A 13,752-nucleotide genomic window follows, 5' to 3' on the forward strand; every position below is an offset into this window, starting at 1 on the left:
TGATGACCTCTAACTTCCGAGATGATGAAAGTAATTGAAACGGCTTCGAAGTCGTATAACTGATAATGATGAATGAGTTTCTGGTTTCAGTCATATTATGCCAGTGGCACTTTTCTGCAAATATTTATAATAAATATCATATTTTTTCATTACACTGACGGTCGAGGTGATTATCACCGCGTGATAAAATTTTTGATAATCCAATCTCGAAGTTCTGTCGTCTATTGAAATGATTTCTCTTTATCAATTAATGGCATTTCGTTTTTTAGTATTGATTCTGGGAGAGGGAAAAATTTCCAATTGATCGTTCACAGGAAATAATATTTTGACCCGGCGAATCAATAATTTTGTGTACGTTGAACGAAGTTATCATTTTGTCAATATTTTTTGTATCATTTATTGATGAATTTGAGTAATGAATATTACGCAACTTTGCAGTTACGTTACATCGGTTGGAAAATTACCGCTAAAAATAGAATATTGGAGAAATTGTGGAGGCAACAGGTCACGATGATTGTGACAAGATCGATAAGTGACCTCTTTATCAATTCCCAAATGACTTCGAAATTTACATTAACAGAGAATCATTTCGATTTGAGAAAACATAACGAAAATCACGATAAGTTATCGTCACTCAATTGTAATAATTAATTAATCAATATAAATATTTTTCAATCTTCAAAGTAACTGAGAAGATTAGTAATAATTTTTATTCGACATCGACTTCAATGTCGTATAATGGAAAATATTAAAAGTGTTATGAATTTTGTTGGAATTTTCCTGGAAAAAATTGGGATAGAGATTCCATTTGTTAACAGCGAAATGCGCAGGGAGGAAATATTATCGCACGATCCTCTCGGGTAATCTCGTAATATTAAGAAATTATCGGTAGCACGAGCGATTTCAAATTACACTGTCACGAGACCTTTATCGGAAACTTTATCAGCTATAGCTGAAGACCTCTAGACATTTCCATCAAAGATATCGCACTCGATCCGTAATTAACACTATCTTCTATTTACATTAGACAAAAAATTCTGAAATTTTCTGAAATTTTGTGAAATTTTCAAACTCGAATTTTTTCACAATAAATTCCCAATCCCAAAGAGGAATTTATGATTCATTGGAACTAATTCCTAACTATAATAATAATATAATAATAATAATTATTCTAAATTGCTCCCGGTAAAAGAAATAGTAATCCAAATATTTTTTTCCAAATTTTCGAGAAATTTCGGGAAAACTTTTCAGAAATTTTTTTTATGAAACAAAAAAAATCCAAAAACAATATTCGTAAAAATTTATAGAAAATTATTTTTAAAAAATTTCCTCAACCAATTTTTGAGAAATTTTTCAAAACATTTCCCAAAAATAAAATTGTTTAGCTTCCCGATTTTTTTTGTTTCAAAAAAAAAATTTTCAAAAATTTTGGAGTCATGTTTTGAAAATTTGGAAAAAACATTCCGATTACAATTTTTTTTTCACCCGGGGCTTAAAGAATTAACGTGAGCAATGAATAATAAAAACTTTGAAAATGGCGATAAAATTTTCTCTCAATTCTGATCGAGTAATTTCGATTAATTCTATTTTCCCGTCCATTCATCACTGATACGCGCTCCAACGCAATTTATTCCTTAGTAATTTCCACAGGATATAGATACTTCTTTGACCTAGAATGAAAACATGGAATATCATTACAATATTTTACTCCAACGGTTGACTTGTCTCAATTACCGATAGTCTCGCTGAACAAATGATATTTCATATGCCTGCGCGAACATTCAGAGACATACATTAAACGAATCGTTGCAGTCGATAACTTCCAATGGACATCTAAATCTCAATATCAATTGACTGTGTTCAATGCACATTGAAGCCACAAGTATTACAGAGTATCTCATTGCAAGAATTGCAATAGCGCTTTCAAACCGCAAATTGAGGCGATTTGACTATCAAATGATAAATAAATATCATTCGCATTTAGAAATAACGAGTTGGCCACTCCTAGCAGTCGAACACATGTCAATGTTACTTTATACTTTATCTGTGTTTTAACTTCCGAATGGATCCATTGCAATTCCGGTTTTCCATTTGCTGAACAAATTATTTTTTTATTTACTTTCGATTTCTATTTTTCCTCGAGTTTATACTAGATTATTATAGTAAAATTTTCAACTTTATGTTGAGCCCCTTCTCTTTCTTATTTTTTATACAATTTATAAACCTTTTTCTTCATTTATTGACATTTTTAGATTTTATCAAAGAGATTTTAAAGTGAAATCGGTTGAAGATGAAGGAAAAAATTATTATCAATATGATTATCATCTACATCGATTTTAGATAGAAAAAACGAGATGGAAAAGCCGGTAAATTACAATAAAATATTCCATCGGGTAACATGCAATGGTTAGACACAATCTTTACATTTTCACTGGCACTGACTCTCCCTTTCACTGTGGTATTGAGATACCTCAAGCTAATGTTGAGAATTGTTGGCAGCCTACAACATACAAAGGTCCATTAAGTATTGAAGACAAAGGACAGTACATAATTTCAAAGCGAACAGGTTACAACCACGACTTGCTATACATTTTACCGATACCTTCTCGTACAAGTGCAGGTTTCACTTTTTATTCCTCTCTTTCGATTTCTTCATAGTTTTCTTTTTTCCATTGCTCGGCAAAATTCAGTCAAGGTCTATTTAATTTTCCATTAGAGATCTCTTTGATTCTCTTTTATCGAGTTTTTTTATTCGCTGTAGGGATTCGAACAAAACCAGTCATTTTTAGTCATATCATCTATGACGAAGAGTTCTGGTTTCGCGTCGTTAAAAAAAAAACAAAGAACTTGTTGTGGTAATTCCAGGGTCATGGATTTCAACGCCATTATAAAATTATAAACAATCCCCCGAAACTCCAGAATTTTGCGAATATTATCCACTCAATAATAAAATCATATAAATTTTAAAAAATTGATTCACTGATAAAAAATTGATTCTCCAGAAACTCGAGGTGTTCACAATATTTAAATTCTTATGTCTCACCAGTTTCTTTGTCTATAAATAATCAATTATTGTTTAATACTTCATGATAAATGAACCGCAACTCCTTGAGACGGACTGGGTATGAGTGCCGCACCTTTTGTGACTTCGCCTACTCCTCAACGATAATATATTTCCGGTTTGTTTGATAATGAGAAAGAAGACATGCCTGACCAGTTAACATTGTTCAATTGTATGATTTGTTACAGTTTGCGTGGACAAGTATCCTTGAGGCATTCTTGACAACCGCTAGATATTGTAGTTGGTATTTATATTCGTTGCTATCAGAACATGATGAGTCTTTTCGGTTGATTCATCGTGCGACGATTTAGTGGATTGATTTTTATCGGGTATCAATATGATCGATATGATCAATGAGCTACTAGATCGATCGCAATGTACATAAGTGGAAAACCATTTGGTGACTCAATTCCATGGGCCAGAGAAAATATTTCTTAATTCATTGTCAAGTGCCAAACCACTGATAACAAATCCATCATTGCGGTTTTTTTTCATAAAACGTGTTCATCCAGATGGGGATTTCCCTATTTAGTCGCTTCCACTTTGCGTAATGACTGTCATTACCGTTTAACGAGTTTCCTGATTTTTTTTTCTTTTTTTTTCGATTTTTTTTATCTACCATTGTGCGTACTGGAGAAAGCTGACGAATGGTTCCATCTATTCATAAAACTTTTCACTCACTTTACGTCCGAATGAAAGTTTCGGTTTATTTAAATAATTCCATGAAAATTCTCGGAAATGAGGAAAGTTTCGGACAAAAGAAAACCGAATAACCACAAAAATGAGGCAAAATTAAACAATAACAATAATCGAAAGAAGTAAAAAAGTGAATGTAAATGTAATTGTAAAATTATAACAAATTGCAAAATTGGAATTTCGGTCTATCTAAAACATGAATTTTCATCAACTTTTCTCACTTTCATGAAAATTCTTATCTTACTGGACATTTAAAAATTAAATGCAGTCGATCAGGATGCCATGATGACTCATCGACGCGGGAACCTTGAATTTTTATGTTTGATTCGTTCGATTTCAACTATTTTCTGTTATCTCCAGCTCTTGGACAGGACACCTGTGTCCACGTCTTTGTTGTGCTGATCATAATTAGACTTGGGCTGAAACGCCACGCAACCATGTCTCTTTATTTTGAAAATCAAATTTTCAGATTAAAAATTCCCACCCAAAAATTGGGATTTTTGATTATTTTAATTATTATTATTTTAATTCATCCAATAAATTTTATAATTACGGATCACTGAAAAAAATTAACAATTTGTGGAATGAACAGTATCAATTATATAACTTTTTTATATATAATGTATATTATATAGACGTATAAATTATTATATATAATTATACAAGTATCTCACTGGAATTTTCAGATATAATTTGTTAAGAGTCTGAATACTCGTGCAAATAATTTTCAAGAATAGATAGAATGGTGTGTAGTTATCGTGTTGAACTATTTTAGTTTCACCACATGTTAAATTGTCGGGGAGTATCAACTGTGGGATAATACACCTGTCTGCTAAAGCACTTTATAAAGTTCATATATAGTCAATGATAAAAGCCTAAAAATAAAATAAAATCCACACATGCCATCGAGTTTATACCGATGAGATGACAGAAATTGCTATCTCGCCGTTTGAAGCTTCAGCTTTTTCCTTCAATGAATGGAAAATTCCACCGTACCAACGTATCGTGGGCCTTTTCGAGAATAATTCTCCATTGAAAATTCTTTTCGAGAATAATTCTCCATTGACGTTGCAATCCCAGTGATAATACAATTACAAAAAAAAAAATACTTGGTTAAATATGTAGAGCAGGAGTTGTGGGAATTGTTAGACAGTCGTCTTTCTTTTAATTATTCTCTTTGTTCTCAGGCTATAATGAGCCGAGGAACTAACGGCTCTTCCACGTGCGGATATGTTCTGAGTTCATATTCATGTCCAAGTTTTTTTATTTCATTTTTCCAAGCGCTTCGTTAGTTATTTACCAATTGAAAATTTCCCAGGGACTATTTAACTAAATTACTGCCTACCGAATTATTTGTTTAAAAATTGAATAATGATTGAATTGAAAAAATTGAACTAAAATTGATTTTTTAATTATGAAAAAATCAATTAGTCATCATCATCAAATAGTCCAAACACATTTGATTTATCACATTTTTATTGATTAATTTTTATAGATAGGCCCTCATTTTTTGGATCCACAAAAAACCGGAGAAATTTTTATAATCAAAGGCTACAATATTCATTTTTTTAAAATGAGACTGATATTTAGATTTGCAAAAATTCCCCATGATACAGCATATTTCAACACTTTTCCTACGAATTTAACAATTTATCATCATTATTTCGCCTTATCTGACAAAACACCTTACTTCAAACTTCCGAGAAATCCTGAATCGGTGGAAATCCATCGCTGTATTTCAATACCAAGCCCTCTATACAGAGTGGACAATTTATTTTGATAACATCTGTCTGCGGATTTCTGTAGTTATTTTAATTCAAAGAGGATCGATGTGTTTCGATCAGAATCGATAAGACGCGAATCACCCAATGGAAAATTTTCCCCGCGTTCTATGTTACTGTTATTTATCTATCTATATGTCCTATTTTCTCACAAATATTTTTCATTAAAATGGATTGTATCAACATTCAAGTGACAACTTGAGACATTCCATATCCGAATAATTGTAAGAACAGTCAGATATTTCCGAATCTTTCGTAATTAAAAACCGAATTGACGGGCCGAAACGTAAAAAGAATTTTAATAATAATTTATTGATCTATTCATAGATCAATAAATAAATTAAACTTTTGACATTATATATATATATTATATTATATTATATTATATTATATTATATTATAATAATGATAACAACCATAACAATATAATAATAATATAGTAATAATAATATTATATGTTAATATAGTGTATATTTAATATTTTATTATTATACATGGGTTTTAGAAACTATGATGGTGAATATTAATTTTCTTGCGGTTAGTACATATATACTGAGAAGAATTTTTAGTACGAGGGGCAGGTGCAACGGCCGTATTCCGAAGTCAAGAAAAACCCAATGAAAACCGATCTCTAACCGACATTACCGCCACCTGACGGTTATTCCCCTCGATTTCTCGTGTTGTCCCACTCATCCACCGCGTCGATTCACATATCTCGACTTTACACTCGACTCGTCCAACGTCTTGTTGACCCACACGACTCAAACGTGAAAAAAAAAGCCCTGCCTACCCCAAAACCACTACAAATCAGTATCCAAGTCAATCCAAGTGTCATCGACTCCCCCACGTCCCTCAACACATCTCAATTTTCCCATTTTCCCATTTCCTCGTTTCCCCATTTCACCTGATCGATACCTCAATCACAAGTGTTTTACCCAGAAGAAAATTCAACCGGTTATCACGTGGGTGAATCGGGCTTTTACCAATTATCCAATTGCATAACAACGAAAAATGTACAAACGGAAGCGAAAGAATTTTCACACAAGTGCACGCATTGAAATCACATGGAGGACATGACAATTCACTAATTAATTACTTTTATCGATTATTTAATTGTCAGTCGAGAGTTTTTTTTTTCGTTTCGATCGTAGACGGAGTGAAATGTTTCGAGTGTTTCTGCTCCAGGTGTTGTGCTCCATTTTTACACCAGGGAATTTATAAATAAATAAAAGAGGAGCTTGTGAAGACCCGTGACCGGTCACTCTTCCGTGAAGCATCCGTTCTTCCTTCTCCCACTAATGGTATCCTTGGAGTTGACAGTAGGGGCAAGCGGCATAGGTCATTAAATCCCCCAAAAAAAGAAAAAAAAAATAAAATGATGTTAAATATCTCTGGCTTGGTGTCAGTTTAGATCCCACGTCACTCGTTGATCCCTCGAGCCCATCGATTCTCGTACACAGTTGTCATAATCAATTCGATTCCTTTGACAATTTATTTCTTCTTTTCCTCAGCGTCCTCAACTTTCATTTTTTAATCCACACACGGGAGGAAGAAGAAGCGTGGGCTGTTGGAGCGAGTTTTGTCCCGACGTATTGGGAATTGTAAAACACACTTCTTGTCCTGGGAGGTTAGAGACTTTCTAAGCGGTGGTATGACGTGCCAGTGAGTTGTGAGTGTCTTAAAACAACGGTATCACGGTTAATTCTTCATTACATTTGGAATATTTGAGTGATTATTTAAAGGCAAATGGGAGGAAAGACACAACGACTGAAGAGAAAATTTTTGCATAATTATCCACAATTATCCATAATTCTCCATCATTTTCCATAATTGTCCCTGAACCAGTATGATTGGATAAATGATTGAACTCCTGGAGCAGCGAAGTGACATCAAGGTTATATTTGCAATAATAATTGATGTGTTAAATGGAAAGTACACAGTGAAGTGATGAATTATCATAAACTGGTTCACGATCCTTCGGACACCATAAATCTCCGTTTCATTTGGAAATTTCAGTTTCAATCGTGAGTCATATACCAACGAGTTTTTCTCAGATGCAACACCGTGAATCCTCGATAGTGAGTCACACGTTGTACATCGCCTCTTCACACATCTCTTCCGTCTACTTAAGTCGCCTCTCGCTTTACTGCACTTTACCTCAATATATATCCCTCTCACTTTGTACTGCTCGTTTCGTTCAACAAACTGAGACTGACTGTCTCGAATTTCTACCTCTGCTCGCAATAGATCACTACAGCGTGACCGGATGTTCAGGGAGGTGTGGTTTGCTTGTTAAAAGAAAGATTAAAAAATAAAACAATTTGTTGTATATCATATGGGCAGGGAATATTGAGCACTTGAGACGTCAACAACAATAGGAATATCTGCAAACTAGATTATATCGAGATTTTAATTTTTCACTCGAGTAGGGGAGATATTAGGCATCGCTATCGCTTATCAGTATCAGTTGATAACGCGAGGTACCTCTAGAAAAAGAGTTTAACAGTTGGTGTGTAGCTGAACAATACTCTAGTACATTCTAAAGTTATTGTTTTCGTTTTAATTCAATAATCGAGTGGTTTGTGAAAATATGGTGATTATTTTTAGAGTATCATTTCGATGAATTTCCCAGTGAAATTGATCGCGCTAGAATTTTAATACTATTTGTTACTCCTCTTTAAATAATCAACACGAAATTTCACACCACTCACAGAATTCATTGCATCGTTTTTGCTCAAATGCTGAAATCATTCGCTTGCTTAACTGGGAGTGCCATGGGTTTATCACTGTATAAAAATTATTTAAAAACTTATCTGAATCACCAACCAACAATTGCACCTCACGAAAATCGTCAAGCAACCGCTTATTTATATAAAATTCATTGAGCAAATTAAAAACAAAACTGAATAATGAGAATAAATTTAATAAAAACTGGCTTTATCGTGGCTTCTCGTGGCTTGTCATCGACTCTGGAAGAGCCTTGAGATTGGTGGATCGTGAGCATTGTCTATGAAATCCTCATCACAAGTGTCTCAGAAATATGGAAAAATACATCAATTATATATTTAATTTCCTCCAGAATTGCGTGTGAACCACCAACATTGTATTGGATTGAATACTCTGGGAAAGACTGCGAAGAGGCAACAGTTTTAATATCACGTCATGGCCGATCGTGATAATCACGTGGTGGAATCACGTGGTATTGGTAATGTACAAGCTGGACGTAACTCGTTTGGTCCAATAAGGAGAACTTTACTGACAGTATCACCAAGGGCAAATCAGGTGCATGAGAACAACAGGGCTGGTTCACCGGCTCTAGAGAGTCTCAAGCAGTGGGAATTGGTGGAGGGTGATCGTGGATTATGTGTAGTTGAAAAAAAAACTAATTCAACATCAATACCAATAAAAAGTATAAAGTGTCATCCAGCACCAGTGCCACCGTCACGAACAATAATAAATGACGAATTGGCACGTAGATTCAAGGCATTCGAGAAATCGAGTATTGTGCAGATGATACCATCACCGAAAATGGAGGATCAGGTTGACAATAAAATGCCAATAAGCCTCAATGCTATATTAAATCAAAAAGGTGAGACTAGGGCTCACGACAAAAGTATAGACGTACTGGATAAACTCGAGAGACAGGTGAAGGCTATTGAGATGAACACTATTGCCAATAAATCCCCTGGGATACTCCAGGACAGCTGTGATTTACAACCGGAAATACAACTTCGTTATAGGGAACACGAGGACCTGTTGAACAACGTCACCGACGACGAGGCCGAGGGGTAAATTTTCATTTCGATTTTATTTTACATTATTTTGTTTTTCTTTGTCCATTTTACATTCTTCCAACTTGTCAATGCAAAGCCACACGTCTAATTTTATTGGTGAATATCGTCATAAAAGGGCAATGCCATTGCAACGGGGTGAGCCAACGAGAAATTCCACTGGTACTGCTGGTATTGTCACTAGGAGACAGCCAGTTAAATTAGCTAGAACAGCATCCGATACGAGAAGATGTCAGGATACGGATATGCCACTGCGTGTATCCAGGGCTCAGCAGTCACGTGGTGTCAGGCCTCTTGTTACGGAGAGAGATAATCGACAGCATCAGGCACGTGATACCCCGGGTACCAGACCTATCACTGACATCATCGCCAAGGTCACACAACCCAGTCATCAGAAGGTATCCTAAAAAGTCAAATCATCAATGCATTCTCCTAAAGAAATTCAAACAACCGGTTCACCACTCCCATGCTGCACAACACGTGTCACTGTTACTTTATTTATTTCTCTTTATTATATTTCATTGTTGAGATATCCATGAAAAATGAGAGAAGAAAGACAAAGGCTTTCTTTGAATGAACTGATAGACTGATTGGTTTGAAATTCCACAGGGTGAGAATCCAATTCAATATCAAATGACCAATGAAATAAAAAATTTTTGGGGGGTCTTCTAGTCGTTTACTTGTAGTTATTGATTTATGAAAAAATAACTACTAAATGGCTATCGACTTTTAAACAAAATTCTGTTGTGGATTGGTAGCCAGGTTAGGTGATTTTTTCGAGATGAGTTTTCAGTGAATACCTTGAAACCGACTGGAGACAGTGATATTTTCATAGACACTTTAGCGTACCTGTTATCTTTCCGCGTAAAACCAGGATGCACACAAATATCGCTATCCTCCTTCAATTCCAAGATATCAGCTAAAAACTGGCCTAGAAAAAATGCCCTTATCCCAGTTAACCACTCAACTACTGAATCACAAAAAACTTGAAAAAAAAAATGACTCATTAAACAATAACAAAACGCATTACATGGTCTAACATTCGCAAAAATAAAATGTGTATTTTTGCGATCGAAGACAATTAAACACTCGATAATTTTTCGTAATTGCAATGACTATTTGGTATTTACCAATGAAAGATTCAGGGATATGTACGTTGTATGTTGTTGTATGCTGATGTACGAGGGTACAGAGGTAAAACGAGTTGTCGGTCGAGGGACCGAATCAGCTGACCTCCCTCAAACTTTTCAACGGAGCAAACACACCAAAACACACACATACCCTCAATACACGATAAGATTTATACCTAGGAAAACACACAGACGAGTGTTGTATCCGTATAATGCCCTGGGGGGTGGCTTTATGCACCCCTTCATATACAAAGCGAGGAAGGGTGTGTGAATTGTCATGACGCATGCGTGCCGATGGGGTTGGTAAAAGGGAATAGGAAGAACCCCTGGTGTATGTTGAAATCCAAGGGTGACTTGCTCCGCGCATCAGTTTGCCATGCTGACGGGAGTGGCGTCACGTATTGATTCAACTCCTTTTCATCCCCCGTGTATTTTCTTCCCCATCGGACAGTAGTGCTTCAGTCGTTTCACCATTTTTCTCTCCCTTATTTTCCAAAGATCATCATCAAACGATTATCATCAGAATAATTCTTCCTTCGGTGGATCCTCTGATCCTTCGATCAACCCTCGACGAATTATCATTCAGGATATCCTAATGATTTTTTTGTGGAGATTATCCATGTGTCAATGACAGTGTTTGTGAATGAGTGACGATGATGCGTGAAGAACAAGTGCGTGCGTTGTCATCTGCATCGAGTGAGAAGAGACGTTGTCAGAAGGTGATAGATTCGAGGCGTGTTGTTGTCAAGCGACATTCTCCAATCAATGGGGGGAACACGGAAATTCATTAGTTGTTTATACTTCATATTCGTGAAATCATTCCAATGGTCTGAGGAAGGATCTTCCTCGTTGATGATGAAATGAATTTTCATGAAGGGTTTTTTTTTCTCTCTTGCCTCTTTTTTTTTCAACTGTTACTGATTTTTTTTTTTTGCTCTTTCGAGCACTTGGGCATTGGCATTGACATTGGGCATGATCGATTGACATCAGGATTTTGGGGGATGGTGGACAGTTGTGGAAATTTTAAATGGCTGTCAGGGAATGGTGGATTTTAATACTTGAGGACTTGTTGAATCTAGGATTTTTTAGATTCAGGATTGATATTTGCGTTGGGATTTTTTTTTTATTAAAAAATAACCCGAAGTAAGGACAAACTGGCGGCTACTAAGGTCGCTCTGGCCCCTCGCACCATGGTCACCCGTGGACAACGGGTAATCAAATTATTAATAAAAAAAAAACTGAAATTATTGAACGTTTGCTGTGGTATTTGGGGTATGGGGGGTTCTTGGGGTGCATGAGCTATCAGTTCAGCATTCAATTGATTGAGTAACCTTGGGACCACCGCTGTTCCATTCAAAACAGTTGGTTTACTCTAGTTTATTTTAACGAGACTCAATTAATCCTATTGACAACAATACTCTGGTATGTACATAGTCGTGAAGACGTTATACGCACATTCCAGATGAAATTGAGAGGATCCTATCGGTTTCCTTCGGGTGAATTGATGATTATTGTCTGGTGATATTTTTCATTCAAGTGGAGGGATGACGTATCCAATGTGAAATAAAAACATAAGGAAAAGAAGAGTTGTGATGGTGATAGAAAGGGATGAGTCCAAAATAAATTTTTAGAGTATTTTAGTTTTGAGGATTTATCTAGGGATTGATGCAAGGTGAGCTAATTGTTTTGGATGAGGGGATGAAGGGACAAGTTTTACTTTAAATGAAGTTTTGTGGGGGTTTTGGACTTGATCTTTTTATCGAGATGTTGTTGTCAAGTATGGGCTTATTGTTATTAATGGTTTTTATAATCTGAATGCAGGTCGGAGATGGCGTGGGAGTGTCGAGCAGCGGTGGTCGGCTATCATCGAGAAGCCGAACCTCCGACGAGCCCCACATCGGCAAGTACAAGTTACTGAAAACTATTGGCAAAGGTAACTTCGCTAAGGTTAAACTTGCCAAGCATGTACCAACTGGAAAGGAAGTCGCTATCAAGATCATTGACAAGACCCAACTGAATCCAGGCAGTCTTCAAAAGGTTAATACAAATTTTTATTTAATTATAGAACTGGAGATTATCTGGTGAACGAAAATTGATAGAGAAGTTCCCAGGATTTGAGTTATGAGAGTTTCATTTTGGGCTTCAACCTAATTAAGTAAACAAACACTTCCTTGGCGTCATTTTGGCGGAATTTTTGAAAGGATTTCTGTAGGAATTTCCGCGTAGTTTTCTATTTTATTCAGTGGAACAACAGAAAATTTGTGCTGAAAATATTCGAGAGATTAATTTGAGATGAACCTTGTAACTATTTCAAGTTGAAAGGAAAATTTATGTGAATCCATTCCATTCTGGTGAGAATCAATGTTTAACAATAATTTATTTATTCCACATTCAGCTCTTCCGTGAAGTAAGGATAATGAAGATGTTGGATCATCCCAATATAGTTAAACTGTTCCAAGTAATCGAGACTGAAAAGACATTGTACCTGGTGATGGAGTATGCTAGTGGTGGTGAAGTATTCGATTACTTGGTATTGCATGGTAGAATGAAGGAGAAAGAAGCTAGAGCAAAATTCAGGCAAATTGTATCAGCCGTACAGTACTGCCATCAGAAGAAAATCATCCACAGGGATTTAAAAGCTGAAAATTTATTATTAGACAGTGAAATGAATATTAAAATTGCTGATTTTGGATTCAGCAATGAATTTACACCTGGAAACAAATTAGATACATTCTGTGGATCGCCACCTTATGCGGCACCCGAATTATTTCAAGGTAAATATCATCAATTACAATTAGTCATACGCATGCCTCGGAACTAGATTTTTAACGGACATTCAAACAGAAAAGATCCAAAAAAGGGATGAGATGATCTTTTTTGTGCATGAGATTTTGCAAGTACTTTATTCGTCACATTATTTATTACCCATCAATTTTCTTATCTGCGTAATTCTTTTATGCAATTAAATCCCTCTGATAGGTCGCGAATAACTCCGGGAATGGCGCCTAGAATACATCTGATAAACTCGAAATACTCGTTTTAATTCTGATGCGCTTTTGAAATGTTCTCAAGTTTTATTTTAATTCTTTAAAAAATGTCATTCTAGTGGAAACCTTCATTCACTGTAGGTAATATCTGTTCTGTTCACGCCCACTTCCCACTGGACAAATTGATCGTTTTAATTACAAATATTTAACGAGTCTCGAGAATTCCTTGAGAACATTTATCCACTTCAGAATCTCGTAAGAAATCCATAGACAAATCAAATGTGTGTAGAGACAATAATTAAGAAT

The 13,752-nt window shown here is 35.4% G+C and overlaps 1 protein-coding gene and 1 long non-coding RNA gene across 30 annotated transcripts in view; one reads left to right on the plus strand and one right to left on the minus strand.

Annotated features, from left to right (window-relative positions):
• The window catches only part of LOC105264687 (serine/threonine-protein kinase MARK2), a 44,287-nt gene that overhangs the window by 13,075 nt on the left and 17,460 nt on the right, over positions 1–13,752 (plus strand). For 5 of the 28 annotated variants that reach the window (XM_011301747.1, XM_011301746.1, XM_011301752.1 and 2 more), the window contains exons 3-4: positions 12,281–12,496; positions 12,855–13,233. In XM_011301747.1, coding sequence (XP_011300049.1) covers positions 12,281–12,496; positions 12,855–13,233 — 595 coding nt within the window. The other 23 variants (XM_011301733.1, XM_011301738.1, XM_011301744.1 and 20 more) reach the window with 14 other exon arrangements.
• LOC105264689 (uncharacterized) lies at positions 1,440–3,268 on the minus strand. 2 transcript variants are annotated; one of them, XR_892009.1, is made up of 3 exons: positions 2,603–3,268; positions 2,425–2,500; positions 1,440–1,670 (listed from the first exon to the last, which is right to left on the minus strand). It is a non-coding gene; the product is annotated as an uncharacterized lncRNA (long non-coding RNA). The 2 variants fall into 2 exon arrangements; XR_892008.1 differs by having other exon boundaries at positions 1,735–2,500.

This window comes from Fopius arisanus, unplaced genomic scaffold, assembly GCF_000806365.1.
Source record: "Fopius arisanus strain USDA-PBARC FA_bdor unplaced genomic scaffold, ASM80636v1 scaffold00024, whole genome shotgun sequence".
Taxonomy (NCBI): Eukaryota; Metazoa; Arthropoda; class Insecta; order Hymenoptera; family Braconidae; genus Fopius; species Fopius arisanus.